The 27,442-nt window shown below is 45.9% G+C and overlaps 1 protein-coding gene and 1 long non-coding RNA gene across 2 annotated transcripts in view; one reads left to right on the top strand and one right to left on the bottom strand.

Moving 5' to 3' along the window:
• Positions 1-27,442, bottom strand: part of LOC106486251 (BCR activator of RhoGEF and GTPase) — a 59,529-nt gene that overhangs the window by 7,492 nt on the left and 24,595 nt on the right. The window contains exons 9-22 of the mRNA XM_067307333.1: positions 21,131-21,252; positions 19,751-19,919; positions 18,250-18,369; positions 17,215-17,290; positions 16,531-16,635; positions 15,573-15,647; positions 13,754-13,851; positions 12,884-13,015; positions 5,244-5,303; positions 4,990-5,099; positions 4,015-4,154; positions 2,670-2,804; positions 1,930-2,035; positions 742-904 (exon numbers count right to left, since the gene is read on the bottom strand). Coding sequence (XP_067163434.1) covers positions 742-904; positions 1,930-2,035; positions 2,670-2,804; positions 4,015-4,154; positions 4,990-5,099; positions 5,244-5,303; positions 12,884-13,015; positions 13,754-13,851; positions 15,573-15,647; positions 16,531-16,635; positions 17,215-17,290; positions 18,250-18,369; positions 19,751-19,919; positions 21,131-21,252 — 1,611 coding nt within the window. The remainder of the gene's footprint in view (positions 1-741; positions 905-1,929; positions 2,036-2,669; positions 2,805-4,014; positions 4,155-4,989; positions 5,100-5,243; positions 5,304-12,883; positions 13,016-13,753; positions 13,852-15,572; positions 15,648-16,530; positions 16,636-17,214; positions 17,291-18,249; positions 18,370-19,750; positions 19,920-21,130; positions 21,253-27,442) is intronic.
• LOC106486311 (uncharacterized) lies at positions 8,734-11,040 on the top strand. Its single transcript, XR_001292861.2, has 3 exons — positions 8,734-9,127; positions 9,647-9,954; positions 10,317-11,040. It is a non-coding gene; the product is annotated as an uncharacterized lncRNA (long non-coding RNA).

The raw sequence follows: 27,442 nt of genomic DNA, 5'->3' as shown, positions 1-27,442 counted from the left end.
GAGGTAATAATAAAGCCCTGTTAACTCATTCTCATCCTAGTTATTTGAGAGTTGGCAGACATGTTTAAATCTCTTTCCACGGGAATTTCTTGCAGTTATGTATTCGTTTTAATACAGTGTACAATATGAGCATGATATTAAAACTTGCAGTGTTTCACAGATGCTCTTTTCAGCTTCCATGACAGGACAATGCTGATGGCATTCCACCTCAGTGCAAAAGTCTTTCTGATTTATAATTTGCTATTATTAAAACAAGAAAGTATGAAACACAGCCTGAGCAGCTAACACAGCCTCCCCATTCAAATTCTCTGTACTACCTTCAGAAGGCAGCAGTGGCCAAAGAAATCTGAATCTACAATGATATTTTGTTGTAAATTAGTGAAGGTGATACAAGTGATGAGGAATACCATGGAAAAACACTGACAGTCCTTATCTGTAAAGCTGACACTAGGCCCTGTGAGATGGCTCTCAAAATCTAATTCTTCATAAGCATAAAGCACGCAGTATGCACTCACACTGACGGTTTTGCATGAGCAACTGTATTAGTACAGATGCAAACTGAACTGCCTGAGGAAACTCTGTTCCACAAACTGAGTCTCAAACGTGTGTTGGGGTGAAAGCTGTTCATATTTCTAACCAAACTATCATGAAAACATAGAAGGATGGCTGAACCAGGCCTTGCTAGGGGACTGTAGTTTCCCACACATTGTCTTCAGAAGATTCAATAGTTTAGGATTTTACCTGGGACATGACTTCTAGTGACCAACTATCAGTCATTGTTATAGGCTGGGTAGGGTTAGCAGGGATTTTACTGTCCTTCTCCGAAGGTCTCAGCAGTGTTGGTCCAAAGACAGTTGCAAGATTATGCAGGGACATCTTGTTAATGCTTTCCCTCTCAGCCACCCTGGAAAAAGAGACAATGGTCAAGGAGGATCTTTATAAATACCTGAGCTTTGAAGTGTCTTTAAGGAAGAAGCTATATTTGCTCCTTTTGTAAAAAGTTTTAGATACAGACATTCAATCAACCACTATCCCAGATGTGTTTCAATTTATTGGATATATAAGCAATAGCTTGGTCTAACAGCCACAGTCTCTAGGCACTCTATAGACATAGCTTAAACTTGGGAAAGGGACTGCTGCTTATTGTCTGAACAGACAAATGTGCCCCAGGAATAAAGGAATGCTTTTTATCCTAGTTTTATAAATGAGAAACTGAGGCACACATGTTAAGAAAGCTGACCAAGGGCATGAAGGTCTGCAGCAGAAATACAAGTTGAACCGAGATTTCCTGGATTTTAATCCAGGACCTCAGTCACAAAATCATCTTCATCTCTACAGTGACAGTCTCTGTACAAAATACATACGTAAATTAAAATACTGTGCATGTATTAAGCATGCTTATTGCATTAATACCAAATACATGGAAAATGTTTTTCCACAGGTACAACCATATTACAAAAACATAAACAACATCAGAAAGACTGGTCTAAGCAAGGAACTGACAACTCCAGCTACCAGAAGTGTGAAGCTGGAATTTTTAAAGATATATCATGTTAGATTGCAGACACTTTTTGAGACAGGGTTCATGAGTCCTTAAATGCTACCAAATCTTTAAGATTTATACAAAAACTTTTCCTAATCATTTTATCCAGATAAATTTGTCCAGATGCAGATGCAGTTTTGCAGAGCTATTGCAGCAGGAATTTGCATTTGCACTAGATAAGCCCTGAGACCTTTGGTATTCCTTCCTTCAGTTCTAATCCTTTTGGTTTCATGGGAATGGAATTCAGGATTTAGCACCTCACTAGGAGTATGAGGCAACAGTTATCTGACCAGCATTCACAGCGAATCAGCAAGTGCTTCATTTGCTTGATTCAGCGTGTATTTAGGGGAAGGCTCCTCTTTCCAACTAAAGGATCCACATATTACCTTTTTAAATGGTCCAGAAGGAAAAGGAATGTCACAAGGTTGGGTTCTGGAAGCGATAACAATAGATTCAACATACAGCTTTCCTTTGCAACAGGGTCTGAAAGTGCTACAAGACAGAAAATCAACAAAACATCAACAAAACAAAACATCACCACAGGCAGTGAATCAGAACTTGGCTGACTGCAGAATTTCCCAAATCAACAGAAGTGGATGCTCCTTAATGGACAGCAATTAGATCGCAGGTTGCAAGGTCAGAGTTGCACATCAATACCTTACAGAATTTTTTTCCTTTATTTCATAGATGTGTAGAGAATTCTTTTCCCTCAAGCAGTTGAAGTGCTTTTAGGCTTTTAACCCTTACTTTTTTTTTCCTCCCCTCTGCATCAAGATATGATGAGGTATATCCCCTCCAAAGAAGACTTCTCCAGAAAATTTAATAGGGCAAATAATGTGCACAGCCTCCACAAATAGGCTGTCATTCTACTTTTAACTTAATCTTCAGAAAAAGGGCATTTTCAACTTCTAAAAGCACAGCAATTGCCAAAATCAAGCAAGAGACAGGTTTCCACCTTATTTCTGAGCTGCATTTCACTTCCCTTACAGCTTCCATACAGCTTTTTCCCAGGCTTCTGTCCAACATTATAAATATGGCTTTTATATTGCTTTAGGAGCAGCCTCGTAGGAAAGAGTGTTTTTAATACAGGTCCACGTTATCAAGGGTTATTTTTGCTAATACCTACCAATTCCCTCAGCAAAGTTGGGGTACAATTCATCTGTGAAGAGGGGTTCAGGCAGTTCTCGGAAGTAGAGTTTCAATGTGCCTGCAATGGCGTTAACATCCATCTCACTCATCATCACTGACACATCTTTGTTATCTGAAAGAGAAAAGAGGAGTAGCAGGTAAAGAAGCTGCTGGCCTTTCATTCACTCTTTTTTTTTCCTTGCTCTGGCTCTCTTTGTTTATCCTTCCTCTTTGGCCAAAGAGCTGAAAGTCTTCCTGTTTACATTTCTACAGATTAAATGAGCAGTTCTGACAACTGAGAAGTGCCACAGAAATGATTCCAAACGGTTTCCAGCTTTAAATCAACGAGAGGGAATTTAACACTATCCAGGATTCATTATGCTGTGCCAGCGACCTGTGCCTGATCTGGAACAAGCCCTGCATGACTTTATTTATATGCATTTTAACTTTCTGTTAATGACCACAGTTGTCATTCCAATTCCCTGCCTCTAACAGCTTAGAATAAGAGACTCTGAAGCTGTCTAACTCCCCACTGAGTGTAGTTAAAGTACACAGTTAGGCAATTCAGGGCTCACATTTCAGTTTTGTTACCATAAAGAACAACAAAACCAACCTCCTTTCCCAAAAACAAACAGACCAACCAGCAGAGCCAGCCATGGTGTCATGAGGAATAGTGTAAAATGTCATTTAATGCAAATGAAAAAAAGTTGTTATTATAAAATACAAAAAGGAAGAAATTTTACAAAAAAAGTCAATAAAAATGCAGGAAGGATGAATTCAGGCACCTGGCACAGGCCTCATGACCACTTACATAAAAAAAGAGCTCAAAGGTGGCTTGAGTGGTGCCTAGTCCTTGAACCACTGTGTGGAGGCTGAAAGAAGGGCAGAATTTCACCTTTAGTACCTCAGCGATTTAGATGCGTTTCATCTGACTGATCTCGGATGCCTTTTGGAACACACATGCCATTCTCTTACATGTGGCACCACCCTTTTCTGCCCAAGATCAAAAAAGGCTTCACAAAGATTGGCCAAAATTATCTAATTTTACGATCTTCTCACACCAAACGAGCCACAGAATTAAGAAAAGAACTCAGGAGCCCTGCCCACAATAACAGATGCATTGCTTAGTATAAGGATCCTTCCCATTGTATGTCTCAGGTTATATGTGTAGCTGAAGAACATTAATAAAATATACAGCCAAGGGTAAAACAATTCTTCTTCCGCAAAAATCTCTACCTCCTAATTCTTCTTGGGGTACTTATGATTAAAAGTAGCACAGCTATCTGACAGGGAGCTCACGTAGGATCTCATAGAGCGAAGGGACGTCAGACACAAGTACTTACTGACATCAAAGGCAGCTTTCAAAGCTTGGATATCAGTTGCAACCCCAGAGACACGGTAGATGCCCACTTCCTCCATTCCACGCCGCTCTATTTCCTCCACGCACTGGCGCACAATGTAAGGCACCTTTGATCTCTCTCTCCTTAAGAAAGCCAGATACAAGAGTTCAGCACAGACCACGCCACCAACGCTTGTAACCCCGGCCAGGCTGGCTGGCTGGCTAAGCCATCATTTTGCTATGTAGACCTCTTCTGAAGGCCGGGGTGAGAGAAGGTCAGAGCAGGCAATCAAGACAGCTGAGAAACTCCTTTTAAAGTTGGAGAGGGTTTTCTGAGTATCTCAGCCTGGGGGCTGGCTGTTCTGCAGCTGCCCTGCGTGCTAGGGCTTCTAGCTGGGTCCCAGCATTCCCAGAGTTTGCAACTCTGGGCAGGTAATCAGAGGATTCCCAAACAACCCTTGCATACATAGCAACCCTGTTGCTATCAAATTAATGCAAGTCCATAGGGAGGAAATACCACAGTTCCCAAACTATTTACCAGAACAAACAGGTTTCTTCTGGCAAACGGTTCATGACAAAAGATCAGGGGTTAAAATAATACGGCAAGATCCAAAGAACTTGAACATTTCCGATTATGGAAAGGAAATATCACTGTTCAGTGGCTCTGGAAATTTGTGACCAAGTCAACTAACTACAGAGCAAAAGGGCAAGGGGCATTTCCAGAACTCAGAAGAGTTCAATATGCTGCAAGTAAACACCCTGCTTTTCCAGGCTGTGTGTGTGCTGTTTCCTTCCAGGCAAAGAATGAAGCTGGAGGAAAATAAAGCCTCTCTCTTCTGCAGCAACAGCCATCTGCACTACTACCCCAGTGAAGGAGAGTGTACTGACACATCCCTTGGTGGGGTAAAGACAGGTGCAACCCACTGGCCAACTATGCTTTTAAAAAAGCAGTAGGGAGAAATATGACCCATCAGCTCACTTGGTGACGATAGCAATCTTGACCCCAAAGACCCCTGTCTGTTTCCGGGATGGCATCCTTTTCAGGCTAAATTCCCGGCTGGTAAACTTCACCGACAGTTTCACTTCAACCTGGAAAAAACAAAACAAAACAAAAAAGAGCTGTTACATTTCAAACAACATTTTCGTCTGTTTTCTTAGGCTGCAATGAAGAGCAAAGAAATAAACCACATACGAGGTGCAGAAGCAGTGCTATTTTCCGTTTTCTGTACTTACTCCATTCATTGAGATGACCGTGCGTTGCCAGTCTTTGTCCTGTAATGCCTGTGGCTCCAGCTGAAAAACATGAAAGTTTCCCATGAGTTAGAAACAGACTTCAGAGAAAATCAACTAGCCTGGAAAGGCTTTGAGGTGAGCAGAGCATTGCCATTTTCAACATGTTATTTCCTTTCCATAGGAAAACACATTTCCCAAGGATTTGCAGGTTTCAAGTATCAGGACACTCAGAGATTGTGCCCTTCTCTGAGCAGGGCTGCTGCTGACTCATACCCACCTAAAAGGGTGACTGCTCTCAGTTGACATAGCACAACATGCACATTAACAAACAGCAAAAATCACCCCATCTCACAGGGCTGGGAGTGAGAAGAAGGGAGGAGAAATTTCTGAAATAGCTCTGATTTGAAATAGAGGAAAGGCACTCTTGCTCCCTCTCTCAGATCTCTCTCTCAGAAATAGCCACTATAAGAAAGCTGTAGGTTCCCAACCCAAAAGTCAGGGAGGATCTCGTTTGTTCCCTAATTTGTTGCCTCAAAGAGGCTTTGAATATTATTTTCAAAGTTCAGGAAAAACAAGATCAAGAATTGAGGAACTCCTGTGTATATGTATGCACACATATATACCCTTGTCTATGCATTTGTGTGTGCTTTATTTCAGTTTGGGAAGCCTTCTCATAGTTCATTTTCACAATCAAAAAAGTTAATTAAATGCAAGCACTGAAATACTCAAAGCAGAAATATAAAAGCTACAGCCTGAGTTCCGATTTTCAGCTTTGCTTGATCTCTTTTGAGTGGACAGTTGGAAGGCTGGGGAGCAGCCTACTCAAGTGCTCAAACCAACATCACCCAGCGTTTCCACTACTACCTGGGAGAGTCCAAACACATCTGAGCCGCTAAAGGCTGGCCCCAGCTCCAACTGCACTGGTGAAAGAGAGAAAAGACCTTCCTGCACGGGGACTTCTATCAGTAATCAGAAATCAGCCAAAGGAAGCAGACTTTGGTGACGCCTGAGCTGGCTTTGTAAAACCTGGTTCTTGAACACCAAGACACGGTAAGACTGGAAGCAGGCAACCACACTCGACTCTGCGTTTGGAGTTTACTGTTGCCAGCAAACAAAAAGGCATTCGGTAACTAGAGCTAGTCCTGTGGCACCTAGTTCCTCCCTTCCACAAAACCCCATGCAACAGCAGTGGGAGTTCTCTGCCAGGCAGAAGTAAATGCTGAACTTAATGCCTGCTGCAGTACATCCCGGGAGTTACTAGATGCAATCACACTCATACTCCCTCTCAAATCAACAAACTGGCCCAATGCTGCTGTCAGCTACAGAGATGACACTGTCCCTCCCCACTCCCCAGAAACACAGTCAGCAGAGAGGAAAGCTTCTCCCTGCTTGCTCACACTGCAGAGACCCAAAGAAGCATCAGACAAGATTAAGTCAGGCCAACCTTATCTCTGCGCACTTTGTTGCGGACGTGAGCCCACAGTGGGATGCTGCCAGCACACACATATTTTCCTGTAGAATCAGACCGGTTCCTGTAGGTGCAATTTTGGCAGAAATTCCTGAAGACCCCTTGTAAGGAATAGTCAGTAACCAACAGCTCCCACATTTTGGGGCTGCACAAAGCTTAAGGTCCAGGAGGCCAATGGGCAGCAGTGCTTAGCTTCGGTGCTCCAACAAACCCCAATAACAGCCTGTTTGCCAAGAGGGTTTGCTTATAACTCTGACGGAAGAGATCCGCCCCCGCCTGTGAAGCTGGCCAAGGTCTCCACAAGTTAGCCAGAATTTAGGCTGTTCTCCCCTGCATTTCCGTGCTGGAAGTTTGGTTTCTTTCAACAACTGCATTCTTTTCCCAGAATAGAGAGGAAACCAGTTCTGAAGTGTCTGGTTTCCTACAAAGAGTAACCGTGCTCAGTATTCCTGAAAACTTGACCTCCAGCTGCCTAAAAAGTTATCGTCTAGTTATGCTGCCAGAACAGCCCTGCTGAGACACAGTCACAACTGATCCTCCAACGCAGAGGTAGTTTTCCATTTGCCTTTAGAATGGAGTCACTAAAGAGTATGATTTATAGCAGAGAGACAGTGTTTAAGACTGAAGGTAGAGGAGGGTTTTGAATATTTGCAGAAAAGTTAAAGGAAGATTCCAGTAGGGCCCAGTTACATGTTACTTAAGTTATCAGGTATTACCAGTTATGGCCGGGTTCTAGGTTACATCTAGTGAGCTCCCCCACCACAGTGAAAAATGAAAGCAAGTAAAGAGATGTTAAAAAATATCCAAGCAAGTACAGTTCTACTCTGTCTCCAAAGCGAATGTCATATGGCTGTGAAGGACTAGCAGAAGCTCCAGCCAGTGCGCTGGAGCTGGAGCTCAGAGAGAGAGACTCTCCTTGGGGGACGACGACAGGGGCTTGGCCAGGACAGCGAGCGTACCTGCTGCTCCCTCACCTCAGAACTCTGCTGCTGGGCTGGCAGGCGCCCCGCACGCCCCGCCGGCTGCCTGAATCGGGCTAGGCAGCAGGTTGCACTGAGTGGACAGATGGGGAGAAAAAGCACAGGGGAGCGGGACTGGCTGACCTGAGGCAACCCCGCGCAAATCACTGGCAATAACAAACAAAACAAAGCAAAACAAACAAACCACCCCCCCCCCCGAAAAAAAAACCCAGCTCAAAGTGCTTTTTAAATAGCACATTTAAATGAGGTAAACAAATAAAAGAGCAGACACTGAATACTTATGAATCTTAACAATACTGAGTGAGACAGGAAGATCAGGTCTAACAGTCTGATAAGTCACAGTAGGAAATAACAGAGTCAAGGGGAAACAGAGACCGTCATTTAGATTTTGAGCAAGCTTTCAGCCCTGGACTCTACAGATGACTGGCCCTGTAGAGCCAGCAACAGCAACGTGGGGAAAGGGCAGCTGGCGCAGGCGGGTTACAAAGCAAACCAAAGACAAAGAGCGCTAGCGAGTGTGATGCTTCAGCATGGAGAGGGCCTGTGACAAATGGGGTCATGCTGTCTTTTGGCCCTATTTGGAGATCAATGACCTGGAAGAAGGAACAGGGAGTAGAAGAATGCAATCTGCTGAGAGCCGCCAAACGGAGGCGGCTCCACGCGAGCAAGCACCCAGCACACGCTGTGCCGGCCAAGGAGCGGGGAGGCACTGCGAAATGGCTGCTCTGCATTAATTTGACAGTGAAATTTACTGCACCTCTAAACATTTCCTTCAAACAGTTGCCTGGTTTGAATGACAAAGTCCTGTCCCATATCCACTGAAAGCATGAAAAATTGTGTTGTGTTTCCAAGACCATCCAAATAGGAACAGACCTGCTAAAACCCTCAAAGTCTGTCTTCTCCGGGTCTTGTTTGCATAGTCCCCACCAAAAGCACAGGCTGCACAGCAAAAATCCAAATAAACCAGTCTGCCTTCACTCCCCCGGCACCTCAAGTCCCCTTGTGGTCTTTCTTTGGCATTTACTGTGGCGAGCTACAGCCCAAAAATCACTAATGAATCAAGGAAATGTCTCTCCGTACCCTGCACAAAACACAATAGCACAAAGCGGCTCAGCACCGCAGGGATTTCTGAGTGCAAAGCTCTGGCCCTCGAAGCAGCTTAGCACCGAGTTAAGAAAGAGAATTAGCGTACAGCAGTCAGTAGGGCTGTGTGTGCAGAACACATGGTGGTGGAGACCTGGGAAAAGGCGAACTGAGGATGCTGGTCAGGAGGAAGGAGAGGCCAGAGACTAGGGAGAAGGGAGCCTGTGCTCTGCCTTAGGAAACCACCAGAGTTTGCAGATTTTTTTTCAGGAAAGAAAAGAAAGCATACAGTAAGAGAAAAAACAAACAAGCATCAGTGGAAGCAAAACGCCTGGGAATGAGGCAGTCTTAAGGTTAGCGTGTTTTATGTTATTTATTCACATTGCTTCCTCCCTTTATTAAATCTCCATGGCAGCTTCACACTCCAGCAATTTTTAATTGTAACTGATGTGACATACGTGTTGTCAGAGTTTCACTGCTGCTGGAAACTCCCAGTCCAGCCATAACCCGATTCTTCTTAAAGCTCCCCACTGACATGTTAATCTTTCCTGCCATCACCCTTTAGACATGACCCATTGCCTTCTTCATTTCCACCCTATTTTCATTGCTGGGATACTGTTCTGCATGAGCAAACTGCTTAAATGAACTTGAGCGCGTAAAAGGTTTTCCGAGTTGACACTTGGGAGGTACAGCATGTGACAATCTGTTTTACATGGAAAACAATCTAGATGTCTGAAATAGCCATGTGCACTGCTATGAGACATCCCAGATAATTAAGCAGATAAGAGTGATTTGCATGGCAACAGAGGAACGGTGGTGCACTGCTTCCAGAGAATGAGTGATCTAAGGTCATATCCTCTCTAATTTTCCAGCACTGCTGTGAGAGAAGGAAATGGTTTGCCTGAGCTGATCACGCAGAAAAAAATAACGAAGGAAGCAGAGTTTCTAGGCAGCACCAACTGGAAGAGATGGATCACAGGGTAAAGGATTAATCTGCTCATGCAGTTTGTTCCGAAAATTGAGACCAGTTTTGCTAACATATGTGCCCATGTGGATGCAGAGTCTCAAGACCAAACAAAAGGCTGCTACACTCAAAACATGGGGATGTGCCTGCCCCACGATGTGCAAAATTCAAAGGACAAAAGGACCAGCCTCCCAAGTGCCAAAGATGGGTTGCAAGGTAACAACCAGCAAAAGAAAAAAGAAAAAAAAACAAACAAAAACCTAAAAAAAGAAAAAAGAGTTCGAAATGAGAGGAGCTGATACTTACAACTGAACTAAGCCTCATGTTCCCTGCTATAGTAAGATGTCCATTTCCTCCTCTCGCCTAAATACCAGATAACCCCAGCTTCATCCCAGGAATGGCACCTTCTCCCTGCATTTCTCGATGCCTGAGATGTAACAGGTGCCACCACCTATGCACACAAGTTAGCTAAACAGCTGCACAGGCAGTGCTGCCGTGTCCAAAAGGTCTGATGAGGACTTCCCTTCTACCTTTACAAGAGGTGCTCCCATATTAAACCTAATGGTTCTATTTTTCAGGGAGAAAACTCTCAGGCTGACAAGCAATGAAGCTCTTGCGTATGGCTATAAAAACAGGTAAATAAAATATTCCATAGGAAGAGAAACTATGAGCAATGGGAGCTATTAAAATTACTGCCCATTCCTGGAAGCTTCTGAACACAGGGACCAATTTCCAGTCTTCCTTCCTCCAGTGCCGTTAAGTAATGGAGAGACTTAATAAACACATCACAGCAAAAACAGTCCTCGTCTCCTTGATGCATTGTCTTCATCTCTGCAGCCCAAAGGATTTGGTGAGTCAGAAATCCCAGGAGTGGGAAGTTGCAGATTTACAATAATAATACATGGCTTAACAATATGCTGTGGTTTAGCCAACACAGAAATTTCCTTGTGTTTATCAACAGTAGGCTGTAGGCATGACTCTTGACTTTCCCAGAGTTTTCAACGTAAGGGAATTTTGGAAAAAACTCACCCAACTTCATAGACCTTGCCTTTACACAGGACAGACTTCAGCTGAATAAGGACAATGACAACAAACAACAACATACAAAGCCCCATTTACAGCAGAATCTAAAGTAAACAAAGCTTAATGTAAAAGCACCTGTGAAAATCCTGAAAGAAAATGTATATAAAATGAGTGACAGGAAAAGATGCTGACAGCATTAATAAAACTAACCTTCAGCTACAGATTCTGATTTGATTTTGTTGCTGCACTATTATTATTTCTTAACAGAGAGAAATTCTTTGGTGGTTTGCTTTAAAAATAATAATAATAAAAAAACAAAATAAAAACCTTTAATAATTCTTACCAACCCAAATCTTACCAGACTCTGTTATGACTTCTCTTTACAGTTATTGAATAATGCTAACAAATTGTCTTATGGGATTGAAATCACAGAGAACTGAGAAAGCCCTCTGAAAGAGGATGCTCTGAGATGTCAAGAAGTTTCTTTATAAACTGCAAGGGGGATTTACAGAAGGCAAGAGAGCTTTAGGGTTTGTTTTTTGGGATACAACAGAATGCAACTTTTACACATTAACTAAAACATTTTTATTGGTACTTTTCCTTTCAAAATTGTTCAGGTTTCTCTAAAAGAATCAAGAAGTAACTAATATTCAAGTATTACCAAAAATTATTTTTACTTATTAAACTTAATCATTCTATGCAAAATATTTGAAGAATTTAGAGGTCAGTGATTCAAGGGTCCTCCAGTGAGCCCCCACAAATATTCAGGGAATTTCAGGGCTGAAAGTTTTTCTTATGTAATTGCTTAGCTCCATGGAAAATAAGTTTTTGTCAGAACGAGGGACATACAGATCTCTGGTTAGCCTGAGAGAGACCACAGGAGCCACCATGTACCAGCACATTTATTTATTTGTACATGCATTTTCTTTCAAACATCTACCAGCAGGTTTTGTGACAAAGTTTTCCCTAAAAATAGCATGGCAGTCTCAGGATTGCGAGGTGGGAGAGAAAGGAACAGGCCTCATGAAACTTATGTAGACAACGAACCCTTCTACAGTAAAGGTGAGATACGATCCTGCAGGCCACCCTCAATCAGAGCTGTTTCTGAAATCCCGCAAGCGGCCCTGGCGTGTGTGATCATCATCACCCAAACGCTGGAGGAAGCTGTCATTCAAGGAGCGGTGAAGAGTCAAACGTAACTGAGGGAGAACTGACAGTATTTTTCAGAGAGCCAGAAAGGAAAATGTAGCTGGGCTGGGTCTCTGCTTTGAACAACATCCAGTCCAACTCAGAGACTGTGTCCTCAGAACAAGCATTTAAACACACATGAAGAGTGCAGCAATCTGGAGGAAGACGGGGAACATGTGCTCTCCAGGTCACCCTGCACTGAGGGGCCTGATTCCTCCTGTATGGAGCTTTAGCTCCTGATCACATAGCAGCTCCCTGAAAGCAGCATCCGCTTTCAATCATCTCATCACCTCCCCCATTGTATTACAAATTTGCCACATAGCCAAGGTGTCCCATGCTGATTCTCAGTGGTGGAAAGTTCAGATAACCCATTTATCTTTCTCAGATGCAGTCTGTTGTCATGGACACTAAACTCTGGACACGGCAGTTATCAGGACAATAAGCCTGTCCTCCAAGGCTTCGCTATCACATCAGTCAACTTCCAGCATGTACATAGGGTAGCATTTCTTCCGCATGATTTACGGAAGGGGTGCTATATTCATTACTGCCTCTTTTCTTACAGCCACTTCCCTGTGTCACAGATCGAGGATACTCAGCAGTGCCCAGGGCTCAATGACTGTGCGGTTACCATGTACTCTCCTGAAAGTTTTGATGTTAAGAGGCAAATTGGAGATCAAAACTCAGCTTCTTCTGAGAGAGCATCTATTCCATAAGGGTACTAAAGTAGGCATGAGGGACAAGGGATGAGGGAAAAGGCTGCTGACTTCCTAACTGTGAATCACACATACTGTCTTCCTCACCATCTGGAGAAAAATTCCCAATGTTGAGACAATCCGAAGGCAGAAAACAACTCCACAAGACACTCCAGGATTCAAAAGTCCTATTATGTTTTGCAGTAAGGATAGTAGGAATGAGTTAAGCACAGTCTTCTTACCTGGATCTGGCCTTTCCCCATTATGCGATCTGTGCTCTCTCCATCCTCTTTGGTGAGCTTGGTTTTGTTGTAGCACTTTTCGTAGCACAGAATCCGCAGAGTTTGTGAGCCTTCCAGCTCAATCTCAAACTCCTGCAGGGCACCAGGAAAGGAAACAGCAATGAATACACCACAGCTGGATACTTGCTTCTTAATAATCTATGCCGTCTCCTTAAAACCTATCAGGAGGGAGCACTCACAGACTGACCAAAACCTCCTGCCTAATGGAGTTGATTTATAAATAAACTGAAATTGTATTTTGTATACATATAATGTGGTTAAATCAGAGACAAGAAAGACGGTTGACTCCTTAGACAGGTTTCACTGGATTTCAGTGAAGCATCATTTGAAGAAACAAACTTACCCACATTCCTTGTATTTAATTTTACTCCCCAGTAGGTTTACAAGTTGGCTGTAAACAGGCAGAATGTCTATAGCTAATGCCTCCCCCTCACAACAAATAAACAAAACCACCTTCAAAAACACCTCCTTATTCAATATATTTTCACTGATGTCTTTTAAAAATTAAAAAAACCCACAAACATATCTGTTTAAATGATGAGATGCTGAACAACGCAAGGCTCATTTGTGCTGAAATGTTTGTTTAACTATAGATAATCCAAGAGAAAATCTTCTGCAAGCACCAAGAGCTAAGTGAAATGACAGGAACTTGTCACAAATATGCTTTCTGAGAGGCAGCACATGCAGCACAAGTCCAGAGCACGCAGCGCAGGCTGCATGCAAACTGTTCTTTCATTTGCGGGTTGTCTGCTCATCATACGTTGCTGTTTGGCACACGGAACAAGGCACATCAAGAACAGTCCAACCTACCTCATTCCAGTTGGGCTCCGTGGTGTCCCTGTAGACTCTAGTTTTAGCCTTGTTCACGAAATACCCAAAAGAATCCACCTCTAATGTGCAGTACAAGTCTGAGAAGAGAGGAAACGGACACAGAGGCTTTGTTCAAATTTCTAAAATCTCCTATCTTACATTTATTACTTTTGAGGGGTTTCTTCATCTATATCTTCTCTGTATTAATACCAGTAACACTGTCCAGTGCAAATCCTGCTTATCATACAGTGCACTTGGACCAACAGAGTTGCCTTTATGAAGCCAAAGTACCAGCACAGCAGTGTCAATGCCCTCAGCATGGACGAGCCCTTCACCTGTACCAGAAGTCTGGTGTATGCTGGTATCCACTACTTCCCAGACCCATCCACCCTGAGCAGAAGGTGTACATCTATGAGAAATGTACCTTCCCCAGGTAGAATCGGATCCCATGAACACATCAGAGCTGACTCACTGAAAACAGTATTGGTATCATAGTACCCCTCAGAGACAAGGTTAGGAGTCAGCCATCACAAACTCATTATCTTCCCAAAGTGTTTAATTATGAGGTATCTAGTGTCATTGAAGCAATGGTAATGAGCTGCAGGCATTTCCCCCGTTTGTAGTGTTGTATGTTATGTTGTCCAGTCACACGCATTTGATATAAAATATTAGTTTCAAGAAGTGAAGGTCTCTACACAGAATATGAATATTGCCCTGCCAGAGGGCAAGACGCATCTGAATCATAGCAGATTAATGACTTGTTTAGAGTTAAGCCAGCACCTGGGAAGTCAGTGGGTTCGGCAGGTGGAAGGATAACAGAAACCATGTACATCCAAATCACGCCTTTCCTCCTGAGACTGCACACAAGGGGCAGATGAGAACAGGATCCCCAGCCACATGGCTAGGTACACTTTGCAACAACTTGCCAGCTGGATAATAGAGAATAGCAGGCTCCTGCCTCTTATCGAAGGACACACAGATACTGCAGAAATTTTATCTTACTCCTGTTCACCTTTCGCTATCATCTTTTTAATAGGTGTCTGCATATGGGCTTTCTATATACATCATTTTACATTTACTATAACCTATGTTAAGGATGGTTTAAAGGATAGTGGGCAAGTACCAACGTGTTGCATTCCTAGGGGTTGACACTGCTTAGAATAAGTGTACTCTCCAGTCAAATGCTGTAGGATGCACCCATACCGAGCTGCACTAGCAGTTTGGGAGTAGAGAGGTATCATTGAAAAAGGTATCTTCTGGTGCACTAAAGAAAGCATAAGAACAATTCTTCCTGAATTACCCTCACTGATGGCTGAGAAGCATGTGCATTTCTGCAGGGGTTCTCTGCTTTTTACCTCGTTTGATCCTTCTGTCAAATCTTTGCCCTGAATTTTTACGCTTTTTACTTCTTACCACAGACACCACCAAATCTGATCTCAGAGCCTGTTTCTCATCCTTCCACTGCATGAAAAACAGAGGATAAGGCCTGACTTGCATCTAAAACTTTTGGGTGATTAGCAAACATGGCTTAAAAAACAAAGTAATCAAAACAAAATAAAAAAGCTAGGCCCAGAGAAAAATGATGTATGTTTGATCCTGATCCTTCTGAGAGTTATTAACAGAGTTTTGCATTCCCCTAAATTTACACCAGTGCCCCCATTTTCACTTCCAGTTCCCCAAATCACCTCTCTTTTTCACCATCATCCTAGATGCTGCAGTTCTAAATCAATCCATACCCAACTGTCACCGCACCTGAATTGCCTCACCCTTGCTAGCCAATCCCTATCAAGCATCTCTGTATTACAGAACTGCAACTCACTTGAACTTTGCTTGAATCCTGTGGCAGAATGGACAATGACATTTAGGAATCCATAGAGACCTGGGGATTCATCATCTGCACAAAAGATGCAAGAAATTTTGTTGAAGTTCACAGAGGAGCCAAGAGAGAAAGACAGAGTGATAAGATTGATATTTCACAGGTTTATGAGTTTGGGGTAAGATTTCCTTAAAATGGATGGCAGGAGCACATAATCTAGCCAATTTTGTAATAGGGAGGAGAACACCATTCCAGGTTCACTGTCTGTTCCATCTGTAATATTTTCTGGAAATTTGGGGGTTTTACAAAGTTACTTCTAGGGTCAACAAGACAGCATGGGAGAAATTCAAATGAGAACAAGTGAAATAGAGAGGCTAAGTCTATACTAGCAGGTTAAATAGTAATTTAGGCACTGGAGTTATTCAGATTGTTAGGATGGTCTATGAGACAGTTTTGACTTTTGCCAACTAGTGCTCTTCCAAAGGGTTCCCAGGCATACTTCAGAAGTTGCCCCAGGCCAGGGCTCTAACAGGCACTTAGCTCCCTGGCAGGACATGCCAACATCCCTGGCAGGATGGCTGCACGCAAAGGCTGTTTAACAGTTGTTGAATATATACTGGAGGATGGTCCAGGGATGTTTATTTTACTAATACAGATGTAGCCATATAGCTTGGAGCTTGTATTTTTATTGTTGTTGCAAATAACATTGGGATCACTGATTGCTCTTGTCTCTGCCGCGCACTCTTTGTATGCTACCATCTACTTCAGCTAAGCTACACAGATGAGTACATATGGTGTCAACTTCTGTTTTACAGCAACTACCAGTTTGTCACTTGTCATCAAGTTGAAGCCTGTAGCAAAAAGGAACAGTAAGAGCAGCTCTAGGGAAATGCACAAAGAAAGGCAGAGGTAGGCTTTCACTGCAGCTGCGCTATATGAAAGCCCAAACCATGGGTCTCACCTTCCTTATTGATAGTGAGGGGAATGTTGTGGACTGTCTGCAGCTTCACGCAGGAGTTTGTCAGCATCTGCAGCTCCACTGATGTGAGTGAGAAGCTTTTAAAGCCTGCCAAGGAGGTTCAAAGGAGCAGTTAAAATTCAATGCAGAAACTGGATGCATATTCCCTCGTTCTGGGCGTACACTGGAGAGCAGCTCCCTGTGACAGTACCATGGTGCTTATGGCTGTACTGCTGCTGCAGCCCAGCTCTGTTTAGGGCATGTTTAGTTACTCTCTGGTGTAAAAAGTCTCAGGGTGGTGCACAGGAAGCAAGAGGGACTCTTATTTTCTTGCAAAGTCAAAAAATACCCATTCCAAAAAGTATTTCTTCAGGCTGGAGCCAAGTAAAAGGGTGCAGCTGTTCCCTCAACCCAGAACTCCAGAGAGCTCTGATCTCCAGGGGCAATGGAAAATCCCTTGATGTTGAGTGCTGTCCCCACACATTCACTGTGTGGTGTTGCAAGCAAAAGTCCTTCAGACAGGCTCAGATGAAGAAAGACAAAAGACACCCATGTTGTGCTGCAGATGTTGCTGCATGTCCATCTTTCCCTAGGGAGCCCTGCCCCACACCTCACCCTCTGGATTCCTGCTCTCTAATGAAGTAGCACAGCAGTATTTGTGCCATTGCCCAGCTGAGGGACACTCACATTTCTTCTGCTGTTCCCGGATGTTCTCCCTCCACTCTGCCCTTTCATAGTCCGAAGAAATGAGGAACGTGTAACTCTACCCAGGAAAATAGAAGAAAAGAGGGTAAGCATTAGTCTGACCCACCACCAAGGGCAGGCTTGCCTCCCACACCTTCTCCCGGGGGAGTTCTTGTATGCGCTGTCCTTCTAGTATTGCTGCCGGTTACCCTACGTCACTGCTTCGTCAGCGACAGGCAGGGCTCCGGCAGCGTGCCCTTCCCAGCAACGTGCCAGCGGGACCAGTACGGACTCCTGCAGTCAGAGCCTTCACCCTGCAAACAGCAGCTGGGGTCTTGGCAGCATAAGCTCCCATGACAGCTCCACACTGCTCCTTCCTCGCAACACTCGCGCCAGGAAACCCAAAAGCCTTTACCACAGGCCGAGACACTGATGCGAGCTGAGGAAGCAGAGGCCAGTCCGCGCATTTGCACTGACTACTGACAGGATCTTGTGAGAATCCTTTGCCCAGTGCATGCAAAGGCCACGGCGAGCAGTTACAGCGCCCCCAGAGTAGGGGGTACTGCTGGCACACTGAGCATCCCACAAAGCTAAAGGAGGTTCCTCACAACCATTCAGCAGCCCTGGTGCCAGATGCAGCGTGCAGACTGGAGGAGGGAGCCCCGAGTGCACAAAACCTTCAACTTGAAGGTGAGACTAGACTTGCTGCAGAGCTTTATCTTAGGTGAAGAAAGCAGTTTCTATTGCTCTGCCAGGGCAGCTCCAAACACAGACAGGTGCTGAAGTAGGGGAATAATTTCTAACTTTATTTTTTAAATGCCAATGTCACATGCAAATGAATCAAGATGTCACCATAGCCTTTGGTGTAAGCAAAGGTTTGGTGTCTGCTGCCTTGGAAAGTGCTTTCAGGCCAGACACTAGAGGACAAGAAAGATGCACGAAGATCTCATTGTGCAACAGCGTATACGAACACACCCACCCACAGTTTGACCTCTGTCTTGTACACAAGGTCCGTGGGAGACCAGAAGAGCCACTCACCTTGCCATTGCGATTGTGCACCCGGAAAGCCATGTTGGGAGACATCAGCAGCAGGAGGGATTCCTGCTCCGAGAGCTTCTTTTTCAACCTCTCAATGACCTTGCTGCCCTTATTGGCCCTCTGAAGGGAAGGAGAGAAAGGGAGAGAGAGGGCACAAAGGTCATTCTCCAGCACCTGCCCCCATTTACACTGACACAGATTTTCAGACCAAAAGTCTCTTCCCTCTCTGAGTAGCCAAATGGCTGCAGCCAGGAGAAACACTGTCAACAGGATCCCCAGGGCTCTGAGCTGCTGAGGGAGAAGGCACTTTGTAGCCCAAGCAATATCTGTGCAGTCAGACTCGGCTCTGTGCCCCAATTCTAGCCCTCCCAGATGAAGAGGCAGAGCATGCTCGCTGCCCTAGCTGTACCCCACATTTTCATTCCAGAGGCTGCAGCATCATGCCACTGGGCAGCCATAGCACTGCTCCCCGAGCATCCCTAGCTGAGGGGATTGTGAGCCCAGAACTCTGGAGACAGAGTGCTCTCCCACCCACCACCTGGCAACACATTTTCAGCAGAGGTCACCTAAATACAAGGTCTTGGATAAAACCCAGTCCCAAAGCCAGTCACATACATTGTTTGGCACTGACGCACCAAAATCCATATCTTAGACACCTGCACTCTGTAAGTAAGAGGCTTCCACGGTATTCCTCTTAAATCTTACTTTTCCAGGAAACCCTCTCTGAAAGCCAGCCAGGGCAGAGAGTGAGAAGTATGTTCTTCGGAACTGTGGGGGATAATCTTCTCATGGCACATGCAATGTTACTCATATCCTGCTCTACACACCAGCAGGTTTTTGGTTTTCAAACTCTTGTTTCTCTTTTGGGTGGCACGATGGTTTGGAGTCTAATGGCCCTGAGAAAACATGTCTTGCAAGCAAAGAGAAGCCCAGGCCAGGGACACTACATCTATGTTTAGACTGTCCAGTCAGAATACTTGGTGTTCTCCATACATCTGCTGGTGCATTGACACCAGTGAGGTCAGAAATGCTTGAAGGGCATAACTGACCCAGCAAAAATTCATAAGTACCTTGTTTCTGACCAAAATCACTTGCAGGATCATAGTTAGATAACCAGAAGCCACACTCCTAGCGCTTAAGTCCACAGCGTAAGAGCTCCATCCTCCACATGGATGTTCTGGGATAGCACTGTCACAGATGGTCTCACACAAGGAGAAGAGCTGCTGTGTACAACTACAGGGTCTTTTATTGTTCCTGCCTGCCCACAGGACAACATCATACAAGCAGTGCACTGGGACAAGTAACGATGGATCGCACAGCTGTCTATATGCCACTCATACCACAGTTGCACCACAAGCCTCTGCTGAACAGTGAGTCTTAGCAAGATTCTCCACGCTACGCAGCTCTGGGAATGCTGTTTCTACCAGCACCTCATCTCAGCAAAGACTGTTCTGAACTGAGCCTGTTCTGCACTTGGGATGGAGTGTTCAACTCGTTTTACCTTTTCTCGTTGGATGTCATTCTTGATCTGGGATATCTTGATCTTCATGGCATCCAGCTCCTCATCAGGCACCAGTGGGATATTGGGCACTGCCTCAGACTCATCCACCATTTGAAAGCTAAGGTCAGTGAGCGGGATGTACCATTTGCAGTCGTACTGCTGGCTTTTCCTGAAAGACAAAAGGTCTGTACCTTTAATATTACTGGTGCTCAGAATGCTCACTCCCCCTTCCCATGAGTCCTTCACCATTACAGTTCATAAGGTACAGAAATGGGAACAACCTCACTGTGACTCCTATGTGAAAAAAAGTCCGGTAAAGGGCTGCTTTCCAGCAGAAAGGGCCAATAGCCAGTACAGCACACATGGAAGCAAGTTGTTTTATCATCTGGTTCTTTTCATCCTAAGAAATCACAAATATCTTTTGCAATCCCTTTCAGTCCAGCCCTTTCTTTATTTGAAGCCACTGTGAAGGCAGAGTTCAGCAGTCATGCCGTGCTTCTGACTGGGCTGCTACCTGTGGATCTAAACCCCGGCGTCTCCTGCCTGAGCTAGGAGGGCTAGGTGGGACAGATGAGCCAATGCATAAACCTCTGTGTAATCTAACCAGAAAAGAGGGACAGTAACTAAAGCTCATGATTGCTGTTCTCCAGTGCTTTCACCAGGATAATCAGGTTTCCTTTTTTATCATTTCATGTGGTTTCTTCCCTCTCTACCTCTCCTATCAGGAAGATCCACTCTTGGGAATGTCCCACTCTTTTGAAGGTTCCTTCCCCACAAGCATGTGCTTCAAAAGGGACATGGACAACTGGTTGCTTGAGGAGGACAAGAGGAGGAAAGGAGTCTCCTAAAGCAGAATATTCACCAAATGAAGAGAAGCCTTGTCTATTTAGGGCAGATAGGTTGGTAAAGTTTCCTCCCTCCTCAGTTTTGACAAATGTCAATGAAACTGTTTGTATAGCTGTACTTTGGGGCAAATGGGAAACACAGTCCCTTTATTGCACTTGCTCCATTTTACTGCAAAACTTAACTGGCTGTAGCTGCAAGGCCAAAATGAATAACCTCAGTAACAAAAGGAAAAGGGAGTTAGAAAACATGAATGGCATTTTTCCAGAATACCCAAAGCTACAGCGTATCCTTTTTTCCTAGAAGGGTTCTTGGAAAAATAAAAAAGGAAAATAAAACACCTTTCCTGAGGGATCAGGACTTGGCCAAGGTCTCATATGACGGGCAATGCTACTTTGCTGAACGTATCCTGTCTGACTACATCTGACTGTGGTTACTCAGGTCTGGGGTATTCATATTCAACTATCATTGCAGCCTGAACCCAGGACTCTGCTGAAGCTGAGGTGCAAGGCATGTAGTCCAGAAGAGAAACCTCACCCTCCAATCTGCTTCTTGAGCTTGGCACAAAGGAACAGATCAGTGAAAAGAAAGACATGACGTAGTTTGCGAGCCCCTTCAACCAGCTCCACCATGAAACTGTCCTTCAGGAGCTGCCGGTGCTGGTGAAAAACAGAAAAGATATTTTAGTTAGTGCAGGATGGGTCCCAGACAAGGCACCAAGCCTCCCTCAACAACACATTCCTTAGACATGACTCCTGCAAGAGCCAATTCAGTAAAATGGTCCAGTTCAGAAGAACGGCTGTTAAAAGGTCATTGCTGCCAGCTCTGCTCCCTGCTGCTCTCTCTCCCAGGAGTAGCTATGGTCAGGCAGCTCCTCCCTCACCTGCCCCCAGGTCAGACAGACCTGAGGCCTCTCGATCACCTGTGCCTGAGCACAAGCTTAGTTTATGGTGAGTCACCGCCAGGCCTCTGTCGTAGCCAAGGGCCAGCATCATCTCCCCGCAAACCAGCAGGGAGCAGCAAACACCGCTTTTCTACCCAGGCTTCTCCTCTCTCTGGAGTCACTTACCCAGCCGCTGAATTGAGCTCAAGCTACCCCACCACTGAAAAAGAGGAGCCCATCAGCACCTCCACGTCCCCTCCCCAACAGCAATTTGTCAACATTAACAGGTTGATATCATTGCTGCTTCCTTATTACAAGTGCTGTTAAGGGATGATTCTTGAATAAAATGTGTATCTACCAAACTTATCAGTAGTCCCTCATCAACCTGTGTTTAAACAGGACCATCTGGATATGCTCCCTCTTTCCAAATGCCTATTTAAAGCCCTTTTATGTTTCATATAAAATTTCCCCAAACCTAGAAGATGCAAAGAAGCTGCACAGCCTTGGTGTCTTTTTTTCCTGTTTCTAGTTCCAGGTAGTTTTACAGCCTCCTAAATAAGAGGCACACACTGGAGGGCAGAAGCATCTCTTTCCTAATCCCCTTAGGGTCACTCCATGGTAACAGAGGTGAAGGTGGGAGTGCTGGCACGGAGGGGAATGGCCACGTGCCGTTATGAGCCAGGCAGGAGTTTCAAGCCCAGCTGTGTGCTCAGGCCTCCTGCCCTGCTGTCAGGATCAATAGGAGCCAGAGCGCACATCCAGATGAACAGAAACCTCCCACTGATTTTCAGAACAGATGTAAGGGGTATTCATCTCCGGGCACATTTATTTCCTACAAATCTGTATAACTGTCAGCGCTGCCTTGCTTCAGGGCTGGTAAAAGCAGGCACCATCAGCTTCTCCACACAAGCCTGCTAACGCGTTTCTCCTGGCCCACAGCATTTCCTTGCTATTCCAGCTCTGAGGATGCCTCTCCCCTGGCACCAGTGAGGGACATTTTACACATACAGTACGTGCCTAGATGGCACCATGGCGGGTGACAGAGAGATCTGCTCGCGCTGTCCAGTGCTAGCCAACATCTCCCCCTGCTGTTTTACCGCCAGCATTCTCCAGGCCCATGCACAGGACTCGCCGGTGACACTTGCTCCCGACCTGCAGCATCTCTGCTATTGCCACGCTGGGAAACACAGACACAGACCTCCCTTTGCAGGAGGCAGCTGGGCTCAGCTGTGCAGCCGTACGCAACAGGAAAGCAGTTAGCCTGGGCAAGGTCAGGGCATCCAAACCAGAATTCATGCCTCCATCTCCCAAAGTTATGCCCCGCGGGTTTTACTTGCTGCATGACTTAACAAGCCCCGAACGCATTTATTGCGGAGGGCGTGGGAGCACGATCCCCCACACTGCCTCTTCCCTCTACCACCCCTCCCCTCTCGACTCTCCAAAATGAAAACAAACCACATCGGCCCTGAGCCCAGCAGGCATCACGGCAGGGAACACGAGGGAGAGGAACGTCCTTAAGGCTAATTCCTGTTTCCCCACTCCATCCTACAGCACCCTAAACTTCCTGACATGGGCCAAGAGCCTGTGTTTTCCTGTCTGCAGCTGCACTAACACCACAGCTGGCTGCTAAAGCACTGATAGCAGTGTCAACATCTTGTCTCGGCGCTGCCTGCCGTTACACAGCGGTCCTGCAAATCGTGAGGAGCAGCAGCAAAAGCTGCACCTTTTTGGCAGGGCCAGGAAGTCAGGCTGCTCCCTAGCAGGCTGTCGCACAGTCTCTGGGCAGGAGTCTGTGGAGATCTGGTATCCAGCAGTGATTCAGGCTTGGAAAGGCCTGTACATATGTTAATGTTTATTTTTAGGTGGGCGTGATCCTCTTGGCTTCTCCTCAGTGGTTTTGGAGAGAACGCCTGCCTGCATGAATGTCTCTGCTGCTGATGTGCACTTGTGCGTGCCTTCCCCCTCCTGCCACAACCCCCAGGTAGGCAGGGAACTAGAAACATCCAGCTTGAAAATTAAATAAATAAAAAGGAGGAGGTGTCATGTCAGTAGTGAAACACTCTCCACAGCTGCAAAGAATTTCATTTGGGAGAAGTAATGAAGCAGGGAGAGAGAGATTTTCTCAGCAAGCCAAAACCCTAATCTCAGGTTTCTAGATCTGATGCATATTAATTACGCTGCAAATCAGCTCAGCTCCTCCGGGGCAATGAGAACAGCTCCTTGTTGCCAGCCCAACCTCTGCTCATTGTTCTTGGGTGCAAAGATGTTCTCACAGCTTGCTCACCTCTGCTATGCAGCTGCTATATGACATTGTCCCTTCCCCACCTGGCAGTGACGTGGCAGGTCCTGACCTGGTCCTGCGTCCCTCTGCCAGGCACTGGCAGGTGTGTGAGACTCAGCATAAAGATCAGCGCAGAGCCCAGCTCAGCACCCGGAGGACAGTTCCTAGTTGACAAATGTCACAGACTAATCCAGAGCACGGACTGAGCACTCCCTCCCTCCTGGGAAGAGGTCTCTGGTGGCAGGGACAAGCCTGCAACATGGCCAACCCTGGTGCTTCTTCACAGGCCAAGGAGAGCACAGGCCCATGAGTGCTGCTGGAGGATTATGAAGGACCATGGCTCAGCCCTAGATCTGCCCTTGGTTCTGGCAGTAGTCCAGTACCATCATCTAAACCAGAGTACTTTGAGGACAAGCATGTCCTGCAAGCGAAGGGAGGCCCATGCAGAGGCCCCAGGGACTGGAAACCCTTGTGCCAGGCCTCTGCAGAGTGAGAAAAGGAGAGCCTGTCAGTATTCCCTTATAGTAGTGAGGCCACAGACCTCCCCACACAGTCTGCCCGGGGCCACCCAGGCTACCCTTTCTCCTGCCTGTGGAAGTCACACCTAACTTGCCACCTGCACAATCCCTGACTGCCATCATCCAGGCAGACTTTCTCCAAGCAGCCTCACTCTCTGTCCCACATCTCCCCTAAACCCAGGGAGGAAGATCAGCCATAGGATGCCAAACAGGGCTGTGATTCAACAGCCTTCATACTCGCCATCTGGGACTGAGGTACCACTCATTTGCACAGAGTTTATTTTGGCTGGCACTCCTAGGTACAAGTTACCCAGATCAACGAGACACAGTGCTAATGAGAGGCAGCAAAAACCCCCTTGAGGCAGGATCTCTCAGAAAGAGAGCTGGGTGGGAGGAAAACAAGGCTTGATTTTCTAAGTTTGCCTGGAACAGAAGTAAAGGGGTAGAAGGGACATAGTCCAGTCAGCAGCTCAGAGGGAAACATTAAGCTTCCCAGAGCTTTCATTCTTCATTTCTTCTCACTAACGAACTGGTTGGGAAGGTCTTCCTGCAGTAAGGAGCTGACATCCCACCAATGAATAACCAAACATCTGGGGAGGAGAGAACAGGAGAAAGGGTTTGTGGATCAAGTGAGGAAATCTTTCCTGACAAGGGTGTGGGGCTTGATGGTAGATACACCTACCAGCTTCTCTTTGAAAACAGGACTTAAATCGTTAGGGCTGGGCACAACAGGCATGCCCCAGGCTGCTCAGCATCAGTGGAGCAGAGGAGGAGGACTTCCAGTAAAGGGTCACATCCTTTGTTGCAAATGATTCATCTTGTCGGGAGGGTTCAAGCAGGTCAGAGGGAAACAATAAAAGGATTTCCCAATTGGCTCACCAGATCCCTGCCAAGCCCCACAGTGAGGGAGTGCGGGGCACCTTCCCTGACCTCCCAGCATGAGTCAGCCCATCCTACCCCACCCTGGGGGGAGCCAGCAGCCCCCTAGAGGCACTGCTGGTCCTTGCTAGGGCTCACTCATGGTGCCAGCGCTACCTCAGCTCCAAAGGCCTCCTCTGGCAGTGTGGGAACCAAAGCCCGCTTTGGTCAACTCCTCCCACCTAGCTTAAAGGAATTTCTCTTGCTGAAAAGGGTCTCCTGAAACATGAGGTCTTCTGGCTGGCTGACCCTGCTCTATGTGAAATACAACACCCTGTGTGGGGGAGACCATCTCTCTGCTTTGTTTCCAAAGTTATTCTGTTTGCTAAAGTTACCAAAGGTGCTAAAGGTTTCTCAAAATACCCTGGAGTGACATATAGGTTACAGAAACACCAAAGAAACAACCAAGAAAACAAGGGCTTAATATCAGAGTGGCAGTAGGGTGGCAGAGTGGCTCCCTCTCTTCCATAGACAGCCCCAAGACTGGCAGTTGTCCAGTCCAGGAGCTTGGTAGAGCTATAGAAAGATATTTGAGGAGGTCTAGGGCAAAACTTCAATTTTGTATCACAGAGGAGGGAATTAGGATCATTTGTAGCCTCTCAACTAGAGCCTGGGCAGACTGCTACCTTCTAGGGGCTGTTGCTAAGCTCCTGTATTGGTGCCTAGTTGAGTCTCACGCCTCCTTTGTAGTCCCTGCTTTCCCTTTCATGTTTACACCTGCCTCTTCTCCCATCTGCCTCAGTGCTCTGGACAAAAGAGCTCTTTCTCTACATCTTTCACTACTCGGGATATCCTCTTTGGGTTACCTACTGCTGTCCTCCTCCTCTTACTTCTGCCACTGAACATCTCCCCCTCCTCTGCTACTAGCCTCACGCCTACCTGCATGCTCATCTAGTCATCCCACAGTGTTTTTGTGCTGTTTGCATATGATAAATCCTGCTGTTGTCATGTACCATTTAACTACAGGAAGTGCCGCAGAAGACCAGTTTGTCTGAGAGATGTTGCAAGAAGTGGAATTTAAAAATCTGCTCATCCAGAATCACAGCTCTGCAAAGGGCTGTCTCCTCACGTGAGTGCGAGGAAAGAGCTCATCCGATGTAGTGACAGCAGAGGCCTGCGGCATGCGTGGGTGAGAGCCCCAGGAAGGACTGGAACATGTGTGATGCAGGAGGAGGAGGGTAAAAGCAGGAGATGGGTATTGGCACATGTCAGTGAGGAAGAGGTGGTTTGGCTTTCTGCAGAGCGTAGGAAGAAAATGATTCCTCGTGTGTGTGTGTGTTGCAAGACCAGCACTGCAGAATAAAGGGATGCTCTGCCCAGGGAGCTAAATGGGCTGCTCCGAGTATTTTAACAGCCTTTCTTTTTTTCAAAGCTCTTGTCACTAGGAGCTCTCTGACTCCAGCTGTGACACAGAGTGTGAAGCATCCAAGATCATTTTTGAGTGCTCTATTGCCAACATCTGCCCAGGGCCTGCAGAAGCAGTAGGCACTAGGCCTCAAGCTGTGCACAGCTGCCTGTGTCTAAGCTCAGCTCCCAGCTTTCCAAAGGCTTTAGTTTGCACTTCTGCACCCTTGCAAACCTCCTTTGTCCTCTCCCTTTCCTACCACAGTCTCTACCAAGTCAAGCAGGAGCCTACTAAGGCCTGGTTCCTTGGCTGCTGTTACAAGCCACATTCAGAAATATGGCAGAGCAGCCTGCCAAGCAGCCTCTTCTCTGCGGGGCCAGGCGGGGTGAAGGTCCACAGCAGTATAAGCTGATTCAAAATGTGATCTAAGGGGCTTGATCCCAGCAGAAACCTCCTGCCAGCCCTCTTGTGTCAGTACTGGTGCTGATGAGACCAGACACTAAGCCACTCAGCCAGCTGAGTGACCCAAAACTGAAAAAAAAACCAAAAACCCAAAAAAACAACAACAACAACAACAACAACAAAAACCTTACTTTTCAGGCAGCTCCATTCCTTCCCACCACTGTGTGGTCACACAAGTACCAGTGCCAGCAGTTGAGAGGGTGGGACTGCATGGCCAGGGGCAAGGCAGAATGGCAGCCACCACCACTCGGCTTGGTTTGAACTGCCCTAGAACACCACCCTGCAAAGAGCATTATTAGACGAGCAGCAAGCAAGGAAGGGACCACCTTCTCCCAAGGAGCTCTGTGATTTCAGCAGTTTCATTAACTCCTGCTATACAAGAACAGGCTGAACTAGCTGGAAACACAAACCCTAATTTCTGTCAGGGGAAGACAACACAAGG

Source organism: Apteryx mantelli, chromosome 17, assembly GCF_036417845.1.
Source record: "Apteryx mantelli isolate bAptMan1 chromosome 17, bAptMan1.hap1, whole genome shotgun sequence".
Lineage (NCBI taxonomy): Eukaryota > Metazoa > Chordata > Aves > Apterygiformes > Apterygidae > Apteryx > Apteryx mantelli.
Note: the sequence above shows the minus strand (reverse complement) of the source record. Positions and strands in the feature narration are given on the sequence as shown.